General features: G+C 39.1%; 1 protein-coding gene across 1 annotated transcript in view; it reads left to right on the top strand.

Moving 5' to 3' along the window:
• The window catches only part of LOC150106740 (rho guanine nucleotide exchange factor 11-like), an 837,747-nt gene that overhangs the window by 633,054 nt on the left and 182,002 nt on the right, over positions 1-22,691 (top strand). Inside the window, exon 29 of the mRNA XM_090393466.1 lies at positions 3,838-3,963. Coding sequence (XP_090249592.1) covers positions 3,838-3,963 — 126 coding nt within the window. The remainder of the gene's footprint in view (positions 1-3,837; positions 3,964-22,691) is intronic.

A 22,691-nucleotide genomic window follows, 5' to 3' on the forward strand; every position in this document is an offset into this window, starting at 1 on the left:
ATAATTTTGTATTTTAGTCTACAGTTCACATCTGAGAGCTGCTCAACTTTTATTTGCTTTAAAACTTTCTTACTTGTTATTCTTTTCAATATGAAATTCAATTTTATCCTGCTCAACACTAAATAGTGATCACTTCCAATTACAAATCCTCTGTACATTCTGGTGTCCTGCACAAGGGAGAAAACATCACTATCAACAAGTAACATAGTCAATGAGACTTCTTATTCCTTGCCTCTTCTCTCCATGTGAATTTGTGCACATTTTTATGTTGGAACATGGTGTTAGTAATAACCAGTCCATGTCCTGAACAGAAATCCAACAGATATTTGCCATTATTATTAGCTTTGCTCTTTTCTCCAAATTTTCCCAAAATATTTTTGTATGTCTCACAATCATTTCCTACTCTGCTATTTAGATCCCCAACAAGGACCAACTTTTCCTTTTTCATTGTGTCAGTTGCTTTTTCTAAGACCTCAAAAAATTACTCCACTTCTACCTTAGTAGAACCTTCTGTGGTACCATAGACACAAATAAGTCTCATTGTCCAGTTCCCCATTCTCATATTTGCCCACATTACTCTACTTGAGACTGACTGCCATTCAAGAAGATTAGCCTCGTATTTTGTGTTGAATACTATGGCTACTCCTTCTTTTCCTTGATTGTCATTGCCAAAATAGAACATTTTGTATTTGTTGCTATATGTGTATTTGTCAATATGCATATCTGGGATATATATATTTGTAGCATCCGTGATTGCCATGCCTATCTTTGCATCATCAACAAACAATTAAACATTTCTTGTTAGATCCTTCCTAATGTCATTAATGTATAGATTGAAAAGCAATGGTCTAAGAACTGAACCCTGTGGCACATCACTGGTCATCTTAAATCTGGAAGATTCTCACTCACCATATAACACTTTTTGATGCCTGTTTGTCAACCATCCACTTAGATAAGTGGATGGTTGATAAATCATCAATATTCCAAATCCATATTCGTCAGTTTATGCAACAGTCCTTTCATGTGATATCCTATCAGATGCCTTAGCAAAATCTAACAGTATCATTGTGTGTCCATTCCCTTTGTCCAACTCGGCTGTTACATTGTTATAAAATTTGAGAAAAATTTCTAAAACATGACCTTCCTTTAGCAAATCCATGATGTTCCTTGCATAGTATTGCTTGTCTGTCTACCCAATTCTTCATGTGAGTTCTTACAAGATCAAAAGGATGACAGAGGAACAGGCACTCTGGGATATCATTACTGCTAACATCCAAATTGGAGAAGATACCTGGAGAAGAAGAAAAGAGTTCTTACCAAATTCTCTAAAATCTTCACCACCGCACCAGAGATGCTGATAGGTTGGTAGTTAGATGTTAGTTTTTGTACTACCCTTGTTCAATAGAACTCTCAATTCTTTCCATTCAATGATATCTTTCTTGAGCTGGTACTCAAGTTATACTAACATGTTGGCTTAACATGCCTATAGCATAAATGCTGATATTCCATTTTCCCTATTAATGAATTCTTGTCCAGGTTATGCAACAGCTCTTCAACCTCATTCTCATATACCTTTAATTCTTCATCCAATGTAGTAATGGCATTGTGCATCCTCTTACATACACCCAGTTGACACATCTTAGCAAAGTGAGTAATCATAATTGACCAATCTCATTATCTTCTGACACTAGAGTACTGTCTTCATTCAGTATAGTTATTCTTTCATATGCACTCTTTCTTTTCACACTCTGATACCTCCTCCATACATGGGTGACACACAGCTACAGTCATAATATACAGTTCATGCCACTGTTAGGCTAGGAAGTGGACATGATTAATAAGGCATCAAAGAAGCTGCAATACCACACTGATCCCCAACAGGGATAGGAAATGAGGTGTGCGTGCGTGCGCATGTACGTGTGTGCACATGCGTGTGAAGAAGTCTCAATAGCACCAGTCATATTTCACATGTTATTTCTGTCATGCATCTACTTGTGTTACTTCTTTTTCGATTGATGCTTTTTGCACTGATGAGCTTGTTTTCCTTAAAGTTACGAGGGGAGTCTGTAAAGTTCTGATAAACACCTAGAACAAAAATGATATTAAAGCAACTGATATAACCACAAGAAAGAACATACGAGAATATAAGAACATAAGTTATCTTCATAACTCTGCTGCTAGTATGTTCTTTCTTGTGGTTATATCAGTTGCTTTAATATCATTTTGTTCTAGGTGTTTATCAGAACTTACCCCTCCCATATTTTAGTAGTTCATTTCTTATTTTTTTGTGCATTCTGATTCTCTGACAAAACAAAAACAGTAATAACACCTTCTATAACCTAGCAACACTCAAGCCAGCTGGATACCAGTCTATATCATTTTTTTCTTAATGTATGTGTAGTTTAAGGCTGTATACACAGGTTGATCCAGAGTCCCATGTTGTCAGACTGCTTTCATTCACTGACCAAGTGAACATCTACAGTCATGCCATAAATACTATTACAACTTCTGCACGCCCCTGTGCAGAACTTGTAACATGTGAACATTGGCTGCCCACAGAATTGTACAAGCTTGGTTCCATTAGTGGTGCTGTGTTCAGCCAATGTTCACATGTTTATCAGTAGAGAAGGGGTTGTCTAGCTGTACAGGTTAACATCCAGTGGGGGGAGATTGAGAACTGTGTAGCTGTAATAGCACTTAACAAGGTTGGAATGCTTGAAATGCAGCCACCTGTTATTTTCAGCATGCTAAAAACACTCAGGATCAGTAAAATGTTAGTGTATTAGACTATTAACTATTATAATGATGCAGAAGATGTATCTGACTACCAAAGAATGGGTCAACCACTTTTCATTAGGATGCAACAGCTTGTGAGGCTGTGCAGACACACCTCCACCATAATCCTGTGAGAATGCAGAAAGTGATGTCATGAGAGTTAAAAGTTTCACAAAGAACAATGTCATGTCTTCTAACTGGTGACCTGGGGACAGATGAGAAGATATGTGCTGTGGTTGTTCACACAACACATGCCATAGCACAAGATTCAAAGAGGACATCACCCCACAACAGTGACTGTTTGGTGGGATGGGGTGGGGGCGACATATCAGGGGGTATCAAAGTTGCATTTCTGCAAGAAATAGGTCAAAATGTATCAAGAACTGTGCTGGAACATTTGGTATAGACCTTGAACAACACCCAGCCCCTGCATATAAGGCGAGGACCACACAAGTGGTTATCAGTGAATGTTCCTGACCACATATCACAATGTTATTGGCCATCTGGAAGTCCTGATCTGAATCCGTTGGACTTTAAATTGTGGTCAGTGCTTGAGAGAGTAGGTGGATTTAGAACAAGGAGTGGCAGTATTTCCATTAGATGTTGTGTGTGTCGCATCGATATGTGACCTCACAGGATTCAGGCATGTGTGAAGGCAAAGGGGTTTTGAACATTCTGTGCTGTTATATGCGTGTTATACATGTGGTTTGTATGTGCTGAAAGCTGTAAATGATTTACTGATGGATTAAAGGTTTATACGCTGTTTAAGTTGTAACAACATTTATGGCTAGACTAGGTCGTAATAGTGCATCCCCCCCCCCCCCCCCCTTGTCCTTGCCATAAGATTATGTTGATTGGAGGGTTAGAAGCCCTTGTCAGTGCTCTACATTCCTATAGGCTCTTTGGGGATCTTCTGCTGGTTATCTAGCTTCAAGACTTACATGACTCATCTCACAAATATCATTATAAATTATTAGAACTCTCCTAAAGTTTTGTAAAACCTTAAGATTTTATAGCAACAATCATGTGACCATTTTTTTTAAAGTTGATATATGATTACAGCTTGATGGCCAGTCAGGTGAAAATTTGAAGATGGCTGCAGCATTATTTTGTGGAAACCAGACTATAGCTCTAGAAAATTTGAAAAGTCGGCAGAGAAAGGACCAAAAACTTGCTCAGTTCCTATCTGTGAGTACATTGTAACCATTGCTTTTCTCTCTCTCTCTCTCTAGATAATTTGAAATAATTTGGAAGTACTGCAGAGGATGCATATTTCAGATTATATCTGCTGTATAGAAAATTTCTATATTACTGTTTTTTATTTGTATATTCTTGTAATTTTATTATTGTGTGCATCTCTATGCAGTCACTAGACTCATCACAGGAGATGCATTCTTTACACACTAGCAATTGTTCGCACACTACCTATCATACCCCTCCTTAAACTCATTCCCTGATGATGCACCCACAACCACCTATGGCAGTCCATTCCACCCATTCACTACCCTCCAAGCAAAGAGGATGGTGAATGGGTGGTCTTCACTGTCATTCCTTTAAACCCCTTTAATATGCTTCTATCCTGTCTCTTCATTTTTAGCCTAAAAGCTAGTTTTTGAATAATAATAAAGAACCGTATTATTTACAAATACATTTTGAAATAAATTAGCAATAAAATTACCTTATATCATTTGAATTAGTTTCAGATCATTCAGTGTAAAAATAGGTGACTATAAGCCTCTTATATTTTTCTTTGTGAAAAGTGATTCAATTCTCTATAAGCTAACAGATAGCAAGTAAGCAAGGCTCACCCTCCCAGCTTTTGAGATTCTTATGTGTGAGGTTTGCATCACTGTACTTTGCACCTTGGAGCATTATTGATAATGCTCATTTTTTCCTTTCCTCTTTTGATTAAGAGTTTTTGCTGTCTTTGTCATTGAAACCAATAGAAATGTTTGTAAGAGCCAGTAGATTTTTTTCAATTGTACTAGAGCATGAATGAATTAATCCCTTTGCATTATGACTGTATTCAGGGTTAACTATAAAGAGAAAATCATTTCTTGTCTTAATCATCTATCAACCTTCTGACATCAGACTGCCACTTACAGGAATTTAACTTTTTTACAACATATTTCCATTCCATTCATGTGCCGTCTCCTATCTAGGAGGTTGAGTACCATGATGTGACTCATGATTAGCTACAGGCATAACGACATGTGATGAGGACCCTATCTCTTCCACATATTGTCATAAGTATTCATGACTGTAATTTGTGTATGTTTACGGGGCCAGTTTACCTATTCTGAGGGACGAAAAACCCGAGTTTCCGGATGAAAAAAACCCTCTTCCTCCATATGAGACCAGCTAACTCACCTTAAGCGAAAGAGACTAGATAAAAGGCTCCTCATGTCATAGACTGGAATTGAACCCAGATTTTTCTGAACAAAGGGCTTCGTCTATACATATTTAGTCTTCATCAAAATAAAAAGTTTTATAATTATACATAAATAACTTAAAGCATGTACTGTCTGCCAAATCTTTCGCTGTTTTTGTTGTATATATATCAAGTGGTCAAGTTATAAGTAGACTATCTATCCGCATAATAGCAAGTTCTCATGGAAAGGCTTAGACGTTGGTTATGCATTTTTTACTAAATGATTATTATTATTATTATTATTATTATTGTTCCGGGAAACTCCAAGGAGTCGACAGACTCATCGAGGGAGGCCCTAACATCATGTCTGGAACAACTATTCAACATTTACACAGCATCTATCATATCTTGACTTGAACTCATTTACGGTCGTAGCACCCACAACAGACTCTGGAAGCTTATTCCACTCATTCACCACTCTCCAAGTAAAAAAACTAGCTCTAACACCCTTGTCAACCATGCTCTTGCCCAACTTCCATGCATGGCCCCTAGTCCTCCCACCACCAGTCATTTTTTCAAAAATATCTTCTGGATCAATCTTATAAAAACCCTTCAGTAATTTGAATGTCTCAATCATATCAACCCTCCTTCGCCTATCGTCCAATTTCTGCAACCCACAAATCCTCAACCCTATTCTCATAAGGTTCATTCCACAGACCTGCTATCATCTTGGTCACTTGTCTCTGGACCCTCTCCACTTCCTCCCCATCACGAAGAAACCATGGTGCCCATAACTGGTCACAGAAGTCCAGATGGGGTCTTATCAAGGCTCGATACAGAGGAACAACAACTTGCTTCTCTCTGCATGTTAAAGTATTTTTCATTAGCCAAGTGATTTGGTGAGCTGTTTTAGTTACTTTTGCAATGTGCCCCCTAAACTTCAACTCCCTATCCACCAGTACTCCCAAATCCCTGGCCTCATCAATCTCCTGGAGTACGGTTCCACCTATGCGATATACTGCTGCTATTCTTTTCACCCCAAAGTGCATAACCTTACACTTTGCCACATTAAACTGACATCCATTTTTCCTAGCCCAGTCCTCCAAACTATCCAAATCATCCTGTAAAATTTTGACATCCTGTGCACTCACAATTGCTCTACCCAACTTTGCGTCATCAGCAAACAAGTGAACACTTCCTCTCAAATCCTTTCCAATATCAGTGATGAACAAATTGAAAAGCAGTGGTCCAAGAACAGAGCCCTGCGGCACTCCACTAGTCACAAGACGTCTTTTTGATTCCACTCCTGAATAAACCACTCTCTGGTATCTCTCCTTCAACCACCCTCCTATCCATCTTACCAACCCTATATCTATCCCCATCTGCTCCAGTTTACTGATTAGGGTTCCATGTGGTATAATGTCAATGGCCTTGGCAAGGTCCAGTAGTATCACTGTAAACCCATTACCCCTATCCAGTTCAGCCGTCACTGTGTTATAAAACGTGAGCAAGTTACTGAGGCATGATCTACCCTTCACAAAACCATGTTGTCCCCCATACAATATCCCATTTTCATCTATCCAATCCTGTATCCTTTTCTTGACTAACTTCTCTAAGACCTTGACAATGATTCCTGATATGCTAATCGGTTGTCCCCCGTACAATATCCCATATTCATCTATCCAATCCTGTATTCTTTTCTTGACTAATTTCTCTAAGACCTTGACAATGATTCCTGATATGCTAATCGGTCGGTAATTTACAACAGCAGTCTTGGAACCACCTTTATGCAGTGGAACTGTTTTCCCTTCCTTCCACCCGCTCGGGACTAACCCAAACCTGAGACTCAAATTAAACAAAATGGTCAAGGGTACTGACAATTCTTTAGCTGCTTCTCGTACTACATGAGCTGGTATACCATCCAATTCCACAGATGTATTGACGTTGAGGTTATGCAATAGACTACTCATCTCCACTTCATTCACCACAATTCCCGTATAATCTACTGGTTTATTCGTTTCTGCAATGTCACCACCTGGATGATATATTCTTGCAAAGTGCTCACTCAGTAACTCAGCTATCTCAACTGATTCAGTTACCTCCCTACCATCGGCATTCTTTAAAATCATTCTGCCACGTACATTTTTCCTTTTACTTGCTACATATCTAAAAAACTCTTTAGGATTCTCTTTAGCCTGCATGGCCAATGTTCTTTTGTAATCCTTTTTTGCTTTTCTTACCACACTCGTCACCCTTCTGGCCTGCGCTTTATACTGTTCATGTGCCTGCCGGTCACCTTTCTCCTTAAATTCCCTCCATAGTTGTTTCTTTTTTTTGCACCTCATTCTTAATGGTGTTATTCATCCATTTAACCCCTACTTGATTTATTATTCGGACTCTAGGTATACAGTCAGCCATTGCTTCATACAAGCACTTCTTAACTACCTCCCATGCCCTATCAACTTCTAGTCCTTGCAGTTGTACATGCCATGGCACTGAGCCAATCAATCTCCTAAGCTTGTCATACTTTCCAGCCCGATAATTCCATATGTACCCTGTCTTAATTGAAAATTCTACACCTTTAGCCACCTCCCAAGTCAAGACCCTATGATCACTCTCACTGATTGGTGGCAATGTGGTCATATTTGTTACAGCCAAATCCTCAGATGTAATTACTAGGTCAAGCACTCTCTGATCCCTAGTATTTTCCATTGCATGCTGTCGCAGATAGTTATCCCTTAATAACCACATAAAATCCAATTCCTTCCTCCCGTGTGGCCTCTCCTCACTCCAATCAATGCGACCATAGTTGAAATCTCCCATAATAATTACCCTCCTTCCACTCATTTCTTCTATTTGCTTGTGCATATTGTCACCACCATCTTTTCCATCACCTGCAGCACCCAATTGTATATTTAGTTCTGCTAGCCACAATCTCACACCAAATGGCCTCAAATGTGCTCTTTTCTCTATACTAGGATATACATTAAAATAAATTTTAATATACTTCAGTATTTCAGCAACATCATGTTGCTACTTTCAAGAAACTTAAGAACAAGACACGTGCACACAGGCACAACAAACAGTAAGTGAGGAAGAAGCAGGAAGCTATTATTTCTCCTAAAGTCCTGATGGTGCCCCCTAGCAGGCAATGTTGGTATTCTTGGGTGATTGGTCAATTCAACTTCTATTCTCCTTGGCTGTAGCTCATCAGCTATCATCAACAATACTCCTCCCCCCATTTTATTCTCTCTGTCATTCCTGAACCCACTATACCCATCACATTCAATCTCACTAGCTATATCATCTACAGTCAGCCATGTTTCACTAATACCAATAACCTGTGGTCTGGAAGTGCCAACCATGGCCAAAAACTCTTTCTTCTTGTTCCTAATACTCCTAGTATTAGTGTACATGAATTTAAGACCCCCATTAGCCCCAACCCTACCTTGATGCCTTATATTAACTATCCCACTCTGGTTTGTTGTCCTTATTTGCTCTAGCATATTACATTCATTCTTACATTCAACTGCCTCCCTAAGGACTGTATATCTACTCCCCCCCCCCCCCCTAACAAATCTAGTTTCCCTGAATTTGCACATTCACTACATTCAGCAACATTTTCTCAAGTCTTCTTACACCATAACCATTCAAATGCAAGCCATCCATCTTATATAGATCCTTTCACCCATCAAACTCACTGCACACATCCACAAATTCCACACCACTCGTCATACATAACTTACGCATAAAGTCATTCGCAATTATGGCCCTCCTTTTAAACATTTCACTGTCATACCGTGGCAAAAGACTAATCATTCTAACTCTCTTACTCTTTTCTTTTGCTACCTCAAACAATTCATTCAGGTCTTCTATCATTTCCATTTTATCTCCTTTCAAATCATTCGTACCTGCCACAACAATCATTTCTTTCACCCTTTCCTTTTGCTCTCTAATAGACTCAGTTACATCCTTTATGGTCGCACCAGGTTGGTACGATTTTGTCAAATCCTCTACTAACACACCTCGTACTACAACGTCAACTAGGATATACATTAAAATAAATTTTAATATACTTCAGTATTTCAGCAACATCATGTTGCTATTTTCAAGAAACTTAAGAACAAGACACGTGCACACAGGCACAACAAACAGTAAGTGAGGAAGAAGCAGGAAGCTATTATTTCTCCTAAAGTCCTGATGGTGCCCCCTAGCAGGCAATGTTGGTATTCTTGGGTGATTGGACTGAAGGTCTTCTGATGTAGGTTTCCCAAATTTGAGGCAGTCTCATGCAGCCAAATTTGTTGAGGTTTGGATTGTTTCTTAGGGCTGAAGCTGATTCCATGAAAAGCCTTTGATATTTGTATTTACTACGGTGTATTATCGTGGCTTTCTTCCACCGTATTCTATGGCAGGTATCCAGCGCATGGTCAGCAAGACCAGAGTGACTGTATTGGTGAAACCGGATGTAGTCCTTGTGTTCTGAAATTCTGATATTTGCTGTCCTGCCTGTTTGGCCAAAGTAGGACAGCTTACAGCTGCAAGGGACGTGGTATACACCAGGTAGGTCGGGGGGGGGGGGGGGGTTGGTCTTTAGTAGAGCGGATAAGGGATGCCAATTTTTTATATGGTCTGTAACAAGAAGTTATGTTTTTTTAGAATTTTTGTAATTTTTTCCGAGGTGCCTCGGATGTAGGGTATGGTGATGGATTTAGAGTAATCCTTGTTGTGAGGGGAGTTGTGGTTTACTGGTTTCAATATTTTTTGGATTTTTTTTTGGGGGGGGGGAGGTAGCCATTGGCTGAGGAAGTGTTGAGAATGTGGTTTAGTTCTGTGGTTAGGTCATTGTTATTTGAACAGATAAGTTTAGCCCTTTTGTGTAGTGTCTTAATGACTCCATATTGTTGCAAGGAGGGGGTGGTGGGATTGTTGGTGAATGTATCTGCCTGTATGAGTGGGTTTTCTATAGACTGGGAAAACCAAGGTTCCATCAGGCTGCTGGGTGACTAGTGTGTCTAAGAAAGGAAGGCAGTTATTTTTTTCCTCTTCCAGGGTGAATTTGATTCTGGGGTGTTGGTTGTTTAAGTGTGTTAGGAAGGAGAGGAGTGCATCGGAGCCATGTGGCCAAATAGCAAACACATCATCAACATAGTGAAGCCAAATGGTTGGTTTTTGTGGGGCAGAGTTTAAGGCTTTCTCTTCAAAAGTCTCCATATAAAAGTTGGCCAAGGGCAGGGAGAGGGGAGAACCCATGGCTGTCCCCTCTATTTGTTTATAGAATTTTCCTTGCCAAACAAAATAGCCTGAGTTCATTGTGAACTGAAATAGAGGGCTGTGGTATCGTGAGGAAATTTAGCTTGGATTAGATCTATAGCAAGTTGTTTTGCATCAGAGGAGCCTCAAGTGATTAGAGTGCAGATTCAATAAGTACTGAAGTCATTCTGTAAAGATAATGGCCATAGTTGCATCTGCATCATGCAGTTTTGAGAGACTGAGTAAGCTAGTGACGTAATAGTAACCACTGCATGCTTAAAGCATTTGCAAAAATATAGTCCATGTCACATGGTATGTTATCCCTGAAATAACCAGGTTATTGCTGTTTTTGCAATACCCTGGTTCTTATTCATTTGCCTAGAACAACTGGAATCATCAGAACAGTTAGCATCTTTTTCCGTTCTTTTAGTGTCCAGTGTCAGTATTTTGTAGTTTCCTCTGTCTTGCCAGTTGGTGTGAATGTTCTGGATCTCTGTGAGGGTGTCTGTTGCTTCTATGGTGCAGTGCACTGTATTATTATTATTCTGGGCAACTCCAAGGAGTCGACAGACTCATCGAGGGAGGCCCTAACATCATATCAAGAACAACTATTCCACATTGACACAGTATCTATCATACCTTGCCTTGAACTCATTCACGGTCGTAGCACCCACAACAAACTCTGGAAGCTTATTTCACTCATTCACCACTCTCCAAGTAAAAAACCTAGCTCTAACACCCTTGTCAACTTCCATGCTTCCTATGTTCTTGCCCAGCTTCCATGCATGGCCCCTAGTCCTCCCACCACCAGTCATATTTTCAAAAATATCTTCTGGATCAATCTTATAGAAACCCTTCAGTAATTTGAATGTCTCAATCATATCACCCCTCCTTCGCCTATCGTCCAATTTCTGCAACCCACAAATCTTCAACCTATTCTCATAAGGTTCATTCCACAGACCTGCTATCATCTTGGTCACTCGTCTCTGGCCCCTCTCTACTTCCTCCCCATCACGAAGAAACCCTGGTGCCCATAACTGGGCACAGTAGTCCAGATAGGGTCTTATCAAGGCTCGATACAGAGGAACAGCAACTTGTTTGTCTCTGTATGTTAAAGTATTTTTCAGAAGCCAAGTGATTTGATGAGCTGATTTAGTCACTTTTGCAACGTGTCCCCTAAACTTCAATTCCCTATCCACCAACACTCCGAAATCCCTGGCTTCATCAATCTCCTGTAGTACGGTTCCACCAATGCGATATACTGCTGCTATTCTTTTCACCCCAAAGTGCATAACCTTACACTTTGCCACATTAAACTGACATCCATTTTTCCTAACCCAGTCCTCCAATCTATCCAAATCATCCTGTAAAATTTTGACATCCTGTGCACTCACAATTGCTCTACCCAACTTTGCATCATCAGCAAACAAGTGAACACTTCCTCTCAAATCCTTTTCTATATCATTGATGAACAAATTGAAAAGCAGTTGTCCAAGAACAGAGCCCTGCGGCATTCCACTAGTCACAAGCCGTCTTTTGGACTCCACTCCTGCATAAACCACTCTCTAGTATCTCTCCTTCAACCACCCTCCTATCCATCTCACCAACCCTGTATCTATCCCCATCTGCTCCAGTTTACTGATTAGGGTTCCATGTGGTATCCTATCAAAGGCCTTGACAAGGTCCAGTGGTATCACTGTAAACATATTACCCCTATCCAGTTCAGCCGTCACTGTGTTATAAAACGTGAGCAAGTTACTGAGGCATGATCTACCCTTAACAAAACCATGTTGTCCCCCCATACAATATCCCATTTTCATCTATCCAATCCTGTATTCTTTTCTTGACTAATTTCTCTAAGACCGATTCCTGATATGCTAATCGGTCAGTAATTTACAACAGCAGTCTTGGAACCACCTGTATGCAGTGGAACTATTTTCCCCTCTTTCCACCCCCTTGGGACTAACCCAGACCCGAGACTCAAACAAAATGGTCAAGGGTACTGACAATTCTTTAGCTGCTTCTCGTACAACATGAGCTGGTATACCATCCAATCCCAGGGATGTATTGCCATTGAGGTTATGCAATAGACTACTCACCTCCACTTCATTCACCACAATTCCCATATAATCTACTGGTTTATTCGTTTCTGCAATGTCACCACCTGGATGATATATACTTGCAAAGTGCTCACTCAGTAACTCAACTATATCAACTGAATCAGTTACCTTCCTAGCATCGGCATTCTTTAAAATCATTCTGCCATGTACATTTTTCCTTTTACTTGCTACATATCTAAAAATGTGCCTGCCGGTCACCTTTCTCCTTAAATTCCCTCCATAGTTGTTTCTTTTTTTGCAGCTCAAGCTTAATAGTGTTATTCATCCATTTAACCCCTACTTGATTTATTATTCAGGCTCTTGGTATACAGTCAGCCATTGCTTCATGCAAACACTTCTTAACTGCCTCCCATGCACTATCAACTTCTAGTCCTTGCAGTTGTACATGCCATGGCACTGAACCAATCAAACTCCTAAGCTTGTCATACTTTCCAGCCCAATAATTCCACATGTTCTCTGTCTTAATTGAAAATTCCACACCTCTAGCCACCTCCCAAGTCAAGACCCTATGATCACTCTCACCAATTAGTGGCAATGTGGTCATATTTGTTACAGCCAAATCCTCAGATGTAATTACTAGGTCAAGCACTCTCTGACCCCTAGTATTTTCCATTACATGCTGTCACAGATAGTTATCCCTTAATAACCGCATAAAATCCAATTCCTTCCTCCCGTGTGTCCTCTCTTCACTCCAATCAATGCGACCATAGTTGAAATCTCCCATAATAATTACCCTCCTTCCACTCATTTCTTCTATTTGCTTGTGCATACTGTCACCACCATATTTTCCATCACCTGGTCTATAGCAGCACCCAATTGTATATTTAGTTCTGCTAGCCACAATCTCACACCAAATGGCATCAAATGTGCTCTTTTCTCTATCCTGCAATTCAACTTCTATTCTCCTTGGCTGTAGCTCATCAGCTATCATCAACAATACTCCTCCCCCCATTTTATTTTCCCTGTCATTCCTGAACACACTATACCCATCACATTCAATCCCACTAGCTATATCATCTACAGTCAGCCATGATTCACTAATACCAATAACCTGTGGTCTGGAAGTGCCAACCATGGCCAAAAACTCTTCCTTCTTGTTCCTAATACTCCTAGCATTAGTGTACATGAATTTAAGACCCCCATTAGTCCCAACCCTACCTTGATGCCTTATATTAACTATCCCACTCTGATTTGTTGTCCTTATTCGCTCGGGCATATTATATTCATTCATACATTCAACTGCCTCCCTAAGGACCGTGTATCTTCCTAATATACCCTGTTGTAGTCAGTTGATGAGAGTTGTTGGGTTGTGCTTGTTGATGCGAGTTACTAATCTGCAAAAGAAAATTGCACAAAAAAGGAAACTTGGATGAGGTTAATTTTAGTCACCAAAAGGAGAGCTTGCATCTTCAATATATTTGGAGAGAACTGGTAATAATAAAGCAAGGATGCTGTAAAGATCATCTAATATTTTGTTAGGAAAGTGGCTTATTTCTGTTTGGCCAAGGAAGATATCCTCACTGTATAGATGGTTGACCTGCAGAAATTAAAGTTTTGTGATAGACACTAAAAGAGGTTGGTGGTGCGATTATTAGATTTCAGAGAATGATAAAGACATCACTTAAAAGTCAAAGCTAGACAGCTAGGCAAGATCACATTGTGAGGAATGCTGAGAACTGCTTAGGGCTTTTGACCCAATGGCCATTACTCACCTTCCTATGGTTGCTAAATATCTTCTGCCTGTATTCAAAACAAACAAAGATGAACTGACAAGTTGATTGTTTCTCTACTGGCTGAGACCACCCGTGATGGTACATCAGTCATGCCTTCAGGGACATAATGCAGATAAACAGTTCCTCCTTCCCCCATTGCCATTTTCATCGGGGTGAAAAGTGAGCTAATGGAACAAACTCAACAGAAATAACTTTAGTATAAGTAAAAATAACAAAAGATTAAGTTAACAGAGATCGTGGATCTACAGAAATACAATGTGGATATAATTAGTATTACTAAGACAAGACAAAACAGGCAAGCTACTTTTAAATAATAATGATGGTATATTCAGGTAATACTGCTCTGGGAAAGGAAGGAATAGCTATAATATGCTAAACACAAATATAAACTTCTTGAATGGCAAGCATTTCGAGAAGAGATATTAAAGCAAATTTCAAGATAGGAAATTGAACAGTGAGTTTTTTTTTTTTTTTTTTTTTTTTTTTTTTTTTTTTTTGTGCCCATTGTCTCATAAAGTATTTCAGATGGAATGAAGTAGAGGAATGCTGCAAGTTCTAAAGATGGTAACTGTTATATAAAAATGAAAGGCTGGATCTTGTTGAAAATCTTAATAGTTGTGTAAAAAATGAATCCCAGAGGCATTTGCAGTTGTGCTTCACTAGAGGATTATAAGCCATTTCAAAAGGATAAAACAGCTATCAGTTTCTTTTTCTAATGTAAAGTTCATATTTGGATATGGCTATTTGGCTCCTTAGCCAAGACACACCAGATACATTTTAAGTGCATTTTAATATCTAGTTCTAGGGCCCCAGTTCCCAACTTTTTTGACTTGTGAATGTCTTTCAACATCCAATTTTTATCATGAAACACAAGCCTATTTTCTCTAAAATTGAATAATAGTTCTGAATTTTTATTAAGAAATATTCAGTACTATATTTTAAATAAGGGATGTTGCCTAATAATATGAATGCCTACTAAAAGGTTTCCTCAAATTCTCCAAAATGGAAGAGTAGAAGGAAAGATACTGCTGAGAAAACCTAGAAGGAAATGGATAGAAAATCTCAAGCATATATGTGGTCTGAACTCTTAGAGAATTTGAAATGACTTGACTGTTGATGGATTGGAGTGGATAGCTATTGTTCATGGCAACCCACCTTAGTCAGTTGAGGAAAATGATGAATATGAAATTAAATACCTATATATTACACTGCCTTTAAGAATGAAAAAAAGAAAATTAGTATGAAAATGTATTCCTTTAACACTATTAGTATAATATAAGATAGTAAACTAATTATTATTAGGGCATCTCCATGGAGTCTTCTGACTCCATATATTTTGCTACTTTCCAAGTTATGTAACAGGTTATCCAAGTTATGCAACAGGTTGCATGCATTCCATTTAGGAACATCCATATATTTTGCTACTTTCCAAGTTATGTGACAGGTTATCCAAGTTATGCAACAAGTTGCATGCTAAACCTGTTGCATAACTTGGATAACAATTTAGCAGTAAGTACAGGTGTGATATCAGCATATATGCTCAGCCAAACTATGTCCTTAGCATGTTTGTATAATCTGAGTCTTAGCTCAAGAAAGATAAAGATCCCATAGGAATGAATGTATGATAGTCCTGATATACATGATATTATCATAATAAGATTAGTGCAAAAACTGATTTGTCTAACATACTTACCTATACGTATCTCTGAAGTGATGGTGAAAATTTTAGAGACGTTGGCGATAACTCTCATATAGAAATGGGTGGTTCCTTGTAGAGTATAGCATGAGTCAACTAAAGGCAGACATAACTGAGCAGTTTGCTCTCCTTTTATAATGTTATAACTGAGTTGGATAAAGAGAATGGATACACTATTGTTAATATTTAATGAATTTATCCTATATAGGCTGCGCCATTGTTATTTATAATGTGTATTATAAATAATATTTCATTTACTAACAATTATTTTTATTTTTGACTCCGAGTGTCCCTATATGTTATTATATTTGCACAAAGAGTTCACTCCAATTGGTGCAATGACTTTAACTCACTCTTTCAGAATCCAACTAATCATTGACTCAATACCAAGTACAAAATAAACACATTTAATAAAAACTTAAAACAACATATATACACTTCTAGTAAAAATACATAACTACAACTACAGATTAAATGGATCCAAGGCCTTATTTAAAAAATACAAACTTACTCTTAAGACAACACTTTTTCTTTCTTAATCAAAAAAATGTTCATAGTCTTTTTCTTTTCCTGTTAAGGCTCTTTTCCAGAAGTTACAAGGTTCTGTACTTCAATTTTAGGATCCCTTTAAAATTCTTTTTTTTACTGCCTCACACAAAACAAAATCAAGCTCCTTCCTACTTGAATATATCTTGGCCAGTTTATAAAAACTTAGTTTCAAGATTTCCCTTTTCTTTACTTATTCCGTCTTGAAACATATTATTTCCACTATTCCTTTTTCGGAATACAATATGAAATTTCCTTTTAACTGCCGCACACAAAAAATCAAGTTCCTCCCAACTTGAATATTCCTCGGCCAGTTTATAAAAACTTAGTTTCAAGATTTCCTTTTTCTTCTGTACTTATTCCTTCTTGAAACATATTATTTCCACTATTCCTTTTTCGGAATACAATATGAAATTTCCTTTTAACTGCCGCACACAAAAAAATCAAGTTCCTCCCAACTTGAATATTCCTCGGCCAGTTTATAAAAACTTAGTTTCAAGATTTCCTTTTTCTTCTGTACTTATTCCTTCTTGAAACATATTATTCCCACTATTCCTTTTTCGGAATACAATATAAAATTTCCTTTTGACTGCCGCACACAAAAAAATCAAGTTCCTTCCTACTTGAATATATCTTGGGCAGTGTTCTAAAACTTTCCGAATGCTCTCTTGTTTACCACTGTAACTTGGATACGCAACGCTTTTCTTGTCAGCTGTCAATCAAACATCAAGTTCACTCCGGGAGCATGTGCACTTCAACAACGTCAGAAACTACGCATTGTAAAAATATGGCTGACTCGCTGTATCCACTAGCGCTGAAGAAAGTCTTTCATAAACACAAAAATTCAACATTTAAAAATACAACAAACTTTCTTATAAATAATACAAATAATCAATTAAGTAAGTACTTCAATATTTTTACTTCTTTACATATTACTTCTAACATAATATTTTCATAACGAGCACATCACAAGTGCAGACACTGCGTGTATGAAAACAAAAACTAACAAGCAATATTAATACGTAAAAATATTCAGAATTTTTTAATATGATTATTTTTACACTATCATACTGTGTTATATTGTATCATATCATATCAAATGTCTTTGCCAAGACATTTGATAAGTACCACATGAGAGGCTGTTGCATAAACTGGAGAATATGGGATTAGAATATAAACTATTGATTTGGATAAGTGGGTGACTGATGGGCAAGTATCAGAAAGTGGCATATGGGAGAGGGGTGAATCTGCCATATTTAAGGTGACCAGTGGCATACCCAGTGGTCACCTTAAATCAGTCCTTTGAATGTTGTTCAGTCTGTACATTAATGATAATAGGAAGGACCTGATAGGAGATGTTTGGTTATTTTCGGAGGATGCAACGATATGCAGGACAATCAGGGATGCTACTGATTGTCCTGCATATTGTTGCATCCTCTGGTATACAGTACTTACAAAATGATTTGAATAGGCTAGAACTGTGGGCAAATGATAATAGCTGTGAATTCAGTGTTATTAAGTGTAAAGTTATGCACTTTAGGACGATGAGATTTTCAATGCTTGGAGAAACTGATGCAGCTAGGATTGTTGGAATTAGTAGATAGGAATTTAAAGTTCAAAGAGCCCATGCCAAAAGTCAAAAGGTCTCATTGACTATGTTATTGTTGATAGTGATGTTTTCTCCCTAGTGCAGGACACCAGAGTGTACAGAGGATTTGAAATGGGAAGTGATCACCATTTAGTCTTGAGCAGGATAAAATTGAGAATTTCATATTGAAAAGAAGAACGTGTAAGAAAGTCTTAAAGCAAATAAAAGTTGAGTAGCTCTCAGATGTGAACTGTAGACTAAAATACACAAACATTATTCAAGAAGAGTTTGAGAACAGGAACCAAATTTGGAGATTCAGTGGCAAGTCCTGAAGAAAACACTGATTGATTCAGCCCAGAGAGTCATGTAGTGAGGTTATCTGCAAGGATAGAAAAATTAGAACTCCAAGGTGGGACACTGGAAGTTAAAGAGGCATTGAAGGAAAAGAAGAAAGCATATCAAAAGTTCCTGCCAAATAAGTCATCTTTTGCTCTTAGAGAATACAGAAACAAATGTAAGTAAACTAAACACTATGTAAAACTAGCTAAACAAAAAATCATGGGAAGACTTTGGTAAGAACAATATAGAAAATAAATATCAAGAAGGTGGCAAGATATTCTGGATATTTTTGAAGAAGCTTAGGAATGGAGGAAAGAGTGCTGTAAAAGGAATTAGAGATGATAAAGGTTGACATGAAAACTGGAGAAAAGGATATCCTTGAAGTATGGAGTAATTATTTCAAAAAATTGCTAAATGAAACAAGCAGTGATAGTATAGTGGTAAAAAACACTCAACAGGCATGCAGTCAGGAATACATATCCATACTTGAAGTAGAAAATGCCATCAAGGGCCTGAAATGTGGAAAGGCAGCAGGAGTAGATGATATTCGACCAGAAATGCTCAAGTATGGAGGCATAAAAGTCTTACAATGGCTACACTGCATAGTTCAGAAAGCCTGGGCAGAGGGACAAATTCTGGATGATTGGAGTAGAGCTCTCATAGTACCCATATATAAAAAAGGGAAGCAAAACTAAATGAGAATTACAGAGGTATTTCTGTACTGACTGTTCCTGTTAAGAGTTCTGCAAGTACTTGAGAAACGGTTCAGAAGAATTGTGGAAGTGAATCTTGGCAAAGAACAAGCTGTATTCAGGCCAAACAGAGGCTGTCAGGATCAAATTTTCACTTTACGACAAATAGCTGAGAATTCGTAAGAATATAACAAAGATCTGTATTTAAATTTTGTAGATCTGGAAAAGGCATATGACAAAGTGCCAAGAGAGAAGCTATTCAAAATGCTACAATTATATGATGTCAATGGAGCATTATATCAAGCAATAATTAGTTCTTTATTTGAGTTGTAAGTCAGCAATTAGAATTGAAAGAAGTACAGGAAGATGGTTTAATGTTAAATCTGAGCAGCCTCCACATGGTATTCCTGGACACCTCGAGGTGACCGACTGCCTCACTACTGTATTCCTCCCTACCTGGGTTAGCACCTCTGGCAGGGGGTTTTGTTTCTTCGCTGGCACAAATTCTACTGATGGGAACAGCTCTGGCTTGGATTGGTTGGAGTTAGGAAACTTCTCAAGAGTAGATCCCGAGGTCCGTGACTTGTTTGATGGCACGTTACTCACCCATCCTAGCAGCATCCTGAAGAACAAGAAGAATCGTCATCGTAATGATTGTGGACATTCTGTACCTGCTAGAGAGCGACAACAACCTTCCAGTGGTCCATCAGTTCCTGCTTTGAGACATTTTGTATGCCCTGACTGCAGTTATGCATTTTCCATCACAGTAAGCCTCGGAGTACATCAGTGCATATAGCAGCATGAGGTGAATGCTGCTATATGCACCGAATGCATTAAAGTACATTGGACTGCTGAAGAGGAAAAGATTCTAGCCACTCATGAGATCCAGTTGTTGGCTGCAGGCATAAAGAACATTAATGAGGCTTTGGCTAAGGTATTTCAACATAGATCGTTAGATGCCATCAAAAGCCATAGAAGAAAGGCCATCTACAAGAGGCTGGTTCAGGAGCTGACTGAACATCCATCTCATGAAGGTACCCTGAGATGGGTGTCTCAGGTAATATCTCCGTACCTCCCGTCCCTTCAGCTTCTTCTTTCATCAATCAATCCCATAGGCTGTCCTTTGAATCACCTGAGGAGGCTTTGATTTCCAGATTGGCATCTTCCCTGGACAAGCCTCCTCTTTCTGAGTTCAGCCATAGCGCTCTTCAAGAAATTATCATTGCCCATTTGATGGGACAGGATTTTGAAGATCAATTGAATCGCTACCTTCAGAAGGAATTCTCTTAATACCAGACACCTCCTCAGCCCTGCCCACCTGTAGTTGTGTGTAGGAGAAAGCACAGGAAGAGGGCCTATGCAGTAATGCAGACCCTCTGAGAAAACAGAAGGATGTGTGCCAAAATCCATTTTAGATGGCACTTCCCCTCCACCTCTGAAAAAACAACATGAAAACTTCATGGAGTTTTGGAGTTCGGTGTTCTCCACTCCGCCTCTCAATTTTTTGAGAGTGACTCACCCATGGTATTGCAGTCTATTCCTGCATCACAACTTTATTGTCCCATATCCATTCAAGAAATAAAATCAGCTTTCCCTGCAAAAATATCTGCCCCTGGACCAGGCAGTTTCCCAGCATCAAGACTTCGTAGGATGCCTCTCCCTCTCCTACAGGACTTAATAGATCTTATTCTCCCTACAAGAGTGATTCCACCATATCCTTGTGCCTCAAGAACTATTTTTATTCCCAAGAAGGAAACCTCTACACATGCTTCAGACTATAGGCTTATTACTATATCACCAGCGATTCTTAGACTTCTCCATAAGATATTGGTTCAGACAACCACAGCAATATGTACAGCACGACTATCAGCAGAGAGCCTTTATCCCTCCGAATGGCTGTGCCAAGAACATCTACTTCCTTTCCTCTACTTTCAGATTCCCAACGCCACCTTAAGCCTATATACATGCCGTCCCTGGACCTCCAAAAAGCCTTTGATAGCATCTCCCTTCCTGCTATCTGTTGTTGGTTGTTCAGAACCTTTCTTATCTATGTTAGGGAGTTCTATAGGTGCTCCATCTCTATCACAACTGGGGTCCATGTGGCCACAATACCTGTGGTGCAGGATGTTCGTCAGAGCGACCGTCTATCTCCTTTATTCTTCAGTTGCATTATAGAAAGTTTCTTTGCTCTCTTCCTAACCATATTGGTTACTTTCTAGGTGCCTCTTTCATCAATGCTATGGCCTTTGCTGATGAACTTATTTTCGTAGCCTCCATAAAGATAGGCTTGCAGGAACTCCTTGATTGGGCAGCTGACTTCTTTCATACAGAGGCCTGAATATTAATGTTGAGAAGTCCTGTTCATTAGCTCTTGTCCCTTGAGGTCACGACAAAAAGCTAAAGGTCGAGAGTATAGAGTTTTCCCTGCAAGTGAGACCATTGCATGCTTTGAACATCCTAAACCTTGGTGTTATGTTCACTCCAAAAGGGAGGTCTTCTGCCCCCCCCCCTTCTGCCTTAGAGTCTGGGCTTACCGTTTTGAGGCGAGCTCCTCTTAAGCCCCAGCAAAGGCTCTTTATTTTGTCCTATTATCTCCTACCTCGATTTTACCACAAGATGATTCTTGGTAGGAAGTATATCTCAGTACTGTCCCGAATGGATAGGGCTGTTTGTGCTGCCGTTAGATCATGGTTCCGATTACCGCCAAACACCCGAATAGCATATATTTTCATGCTCAGGTGAAGGACAGCAGGCTCGGATGGGTCCCATCACTAAGGTGGTTGATTCCACAGCTCCGCTTATCTAGAATAGGAAAACTAACTTGCAGCTTCATCCTCTCCTATCTGTAGGAGAGGATGAAAATCTGTAGGGAGGCTTTTCATAACCCTAGTATCTAAGAGGATTTTAGACGTGTGAAGGGGTGGACCAAGTATCAGGGTGCCCAGATTGAGACAGTAAGAGATGAGTATAAGAGATGGGCATCTTTGCTTTATAGATCTGTAGACAGCGCCTCTTTACTAGCATCACACATGGTACCCCACAACATCAGTGGGTACGTGATGGGAATAGATTACTTTCAGGTTTTGAGTTTATTGATTTAATAAGGGCTAGAATAAATGCCCTGCACACTAGGGCCCACAGCCCGATGGGGCAGTGAATACATTAGCTGTAAGGCTGGCTGCCGTTATAGCGAGACTTTGTCTCATATTTCCCAATCCTGTTTCCGGACACATGGTGTCCGTGTGCAGAGACATGATGCTGTGGTCTCCATATTAGCTAATCATTTTAATAACAAAGGTTGGGAGACCACAGTTGAACCACACAGTAGTACAACGTTAGAAAGCCAGATATAGCAAGGAGGAGAGATGGTGATGTTTGGGTGATTGATTTTCAGGTAGTGGGTATTGAGTGCTCACTTACCTATTGCCATAATAGCAACATTCAGTACTATGAGTGAAATGCTGATCTTACCAGGCAAATAGAAGAAAAGCTTGGGGTGGCTCCTTGTTTTACCAATGCCACCTTCTCTATCGCTAGTGGTATGTGGAGTGCTATAGAGACTTGTCTTTACTTGGTTT

This window comes from Typopeltis vanoorti, chromosome 5 (assembly GCF_054136105.1).
Source record: "Typopeltis vanoorti isolate ZY-2024b chromosome 5, IOZ_Tvanoo_1.0, whole genome shotgun sequence".
NCBI lineage: Eukaryota > Metazoa > Arthropoda > Arachnida > Uropygi > Thelyphonidae > Typopeltis > Typopeltis vanoorti.